Source organism: Crocuta crocuta, unplaced genomic scaffold (genome assembly GCF_008692635.1).
Source record: "Crocuta crocuta isolate KB4526 unplaced genomic scaffold, BGI_CrCroc_1.0 scaffold327, whole genome shotgun sequence".
Taxonomy (NCBI): Eukaryota; Metazoa; Chordata; class Mammalia; order Carnivora; family Hyaenidae; genus Crocuta; species Crocuta crocuta.
Genome location: NW_027529176.1, coordinates 929,355 through 931,876, shown reverse-complemented (window position 1 = coordinate 931,876; position 2,522 = coordinate 929,355). Strand labels below are relative to the sequence as shown.

At 62.5% G+C, this 2,522-nt stretch overlaps 1 protein-coding gene across 1 annotated transcript in view; it reads right to left on the bottom strand.

The window, feature by feature from the left end:
• Positions 1 to 2,522, bottom strand: part of NRBP2 (nuclear receptor binding protein 2) — a 10,358-nt gene that overhangs the window by 4,140 nt on the left and 3,696 nt on the right. Inside the window, exons 5-11 of the mRNA XM_077758133.1 lie at positions 2,346 to 2,460; positions 2,095 to 2,235; positions 1,935 to 2,018; positions 1,794 to 1,849; positions 1,606 to 1,701; positions 265 to 397; positions 45 to 147 (exon numbers count right to left, since the gene is read on the bottom strand). Coding sequence (XP_077614259.1) covers positions 45 to 147; positions 265 to 397; positions 1,606 to 1,701; positions 1,794 to 1,849; positions 1,935 to 2,018; positions 2,095 to 2,235; positions 2,346 to 2,460 — 728 coding nt within the window. The remainder of the gene's footprint in view (positions 1 to 44; positions 148 to 264; positions 398 to 1,605; positions 1,702 to 1,793; positions 1,850 to 1,934; positions 2,019 to 2,094; positions 2,236 to 2,345; positions 2,461 to 2,522) is intronic.

Below are 2,522 nucleotides of genomic sequence, written 5' to 3'. Positions count from 1 at the left end.
CTGGTGAAGTGGAGAGGGGAGGCCTCTGGGCAACAGGCGCTCACCGCCACTGCAGCGGGGGCCGGGGCGGCCGGGGGATCTCTGCCAGGACCGCGTGCAGGTCCACCGCCTTGGTCTTTTCCTCCACCACGTTCTCAGGCATGAGGTCTGCAGGCCGCAGGAGCATTCAGGGTGGTGGACTCCAAGCCGCGGGTCCTGCCGCGGGGCCCCTCTCACGTCCCCACCCCAGGCCCTCGGCGCACCCCCAGCCTGCCTGCCCCTCACATTGGTGCTGGAGGAAGCAGTGAGCCGCCAGGAGCTTCAGGGAGTGCACCTCGAAGAGCACGCGGTGGAAGAGGAGGTTGTGGGCGGAGGGCCGATGGCCGGGGTCCCGGGCCAGGCAGGAGAGGATGAACTCCTGGGGGCGTGGAGAGGAAAGGCTGAAGTGGGTGGGGTCTCTGTGCTCTGGCTCCGCGGTGTGAGGAGGGGAGGCCCCTGAAGTCCCCAGACCCCAAGGGTCCAGTCCTCACCGGAGTCTTCTTGCAGAAATGGGCATAGGGAGAGGCATGGTGTGGGCAGCCAAGCCAGGACCCAGTTCTACAAGCAGAGCCATCAGGCCCTGGGCCCAGAACTCCCCGCGCTCCCTGCAGCCCTCACAAAACTCATGGGAGCGGCCGTGGCCACCGCAGCTCACAGACGGAGCCTGTACTGCCGAGGGCGGCACCCGTCCCTGCCCTGCAGCCTCGGGGCCGGGCAGAGTGCCAGCTCGTCAGCCCAGGCGCTTGGAGGGCAGAGTAGCCCAGCATAAACCCACCTGCCCACAGATTGCCCCTCTTTGACGGCCTCAGTTCAGGCCCAACTCCAGAGATGAGCTTCACAGCGCTCTGTCCCACCGCGCACACGCCCTCTGCTGCCTCTCGTGCCTATTCCGGCCCTGCTCCTCGCCAGCCCCATCACTCCTTTTTCGTTTTTGTTTTTTAAAGTTTATTTACTTATTTTGAGAGAGAGAGAAAGAGAGAGAGCACACACACACACACACACACACGTGTGAGCAGGGGAGGGGCAGAGAGAGAGAGAATCCCAAGCAGCCTCCACATTCAGGAGTCAGGAGCTTAACTGACCGAGCCACCCAGGTGCCCCAAGGCCCTACCACTCTGACCCCAGAAGTTTTGTGGTCAAGCCGGACAGCCTGGAGAGATTATGGGTACAGCTCCCTGCTCCCTTTGTCCCCGACCCTGGCCCCCACATAAGCCAGAGCCACACTGCCTCCACCTTGTTTCCTGGAGGCTTAAAGGCAGGGACGTGGAGTCGAACACTGGGTCTACCACTTCTCCCAAAGCCTTGGGCAAAGCACTTTGTTTCTCTGAGCGTCTCTCTCATCTCTAAGCCAGGCGTAAGGACAGGACTCACACGGGTAGCATCCCTCGGGTCTCCCCTTCTTTAGAATGTGCCTCAGAGCCTCAGAGCTGTGGGTAAGGCCCTCCTGTGGGTAGGCCTTTGGGCATTGGAGCTGGCACACCGCTCGGCAACACCAACCCACTGTACCTCCAGGCCTGCTCGAAGCACCTTCCTGGCCCTACCTGGAGCACCAAGAGTCAGCCGGGAGGGGCAAGGCAAGCTGCTTACCCGCATGTTGGGGTCACTCAGCGAGTGCCTGGCACGAGTGATGGCCTCCTCTGTGACCCGGGTGTCCCCATTGGCTTGGATCTCCAGCACAGCCATCTGGAAGGCAGGCCCAGGTCAGGCAGGGAAGAGAGCACAGGTGAGATGCAGGCTGAGCTAGCTGGGAGGCCCCAAGGCCATCGGGCCGGTACCTCCAGTGCACACATCCCAAAGGAGAAGATGTCCACAGCAGTGCCATCAGCAACCTCTGAAAGGGGGAGAGCAAGTCAGGTGGGGTGTGGCGCACGCGGTGTATGCGGGGCACAGCCGGGGCTCCTGGACTCTGGACTCACCACCGTACTCTGGCGGGAAGAAGTGAAGGTTCCGTGGTTCCTCGCGCTCCACGTGGATAGGGCTTCGGAGATCATCCGGGAGCGCTGTGGGGAGAGGAGAGGATGAGCAGGCTGCACTTCTCCGTGCCCTCCNGCAGCCCCCTCCTCCCCCAGCAGCCACACCCCCCCCCAACCCCGCCAGCACCAGAGCCAATCTTGATGAGGCCGTTGTGCTGTATGAAGATGGTATCACTGGTCAGGTTCCCATGGATGATGGGAGGGTTGCAGGCATGTAGAAAGCTGCAGAGGGAAAGGAGGGCAGGTATAGTCAGGTCAGGGGTCACTGAGGCTGTAGGGACGTGGCGGNTCTCATCCCTGACCCGGCCCCGGCCCATTTAGGTCCCCAGGTCTGCCCCTTAGCCACATCCCCAATGCAGCCCCAGCCCACTCCCCATACCCGGGCGTTCATGGCCTTGTGGTTTTTCTTGGTCTTTTTGAGGAATTGCTTGAGGCTCCCTGATGACACGTACTCTGTGATGAAGATGACCTGCGGGGTGGGTGGGCTCCGCCAGCTGCAGCTGGGTTGCTACCACCGCCCCACCCCCCCCC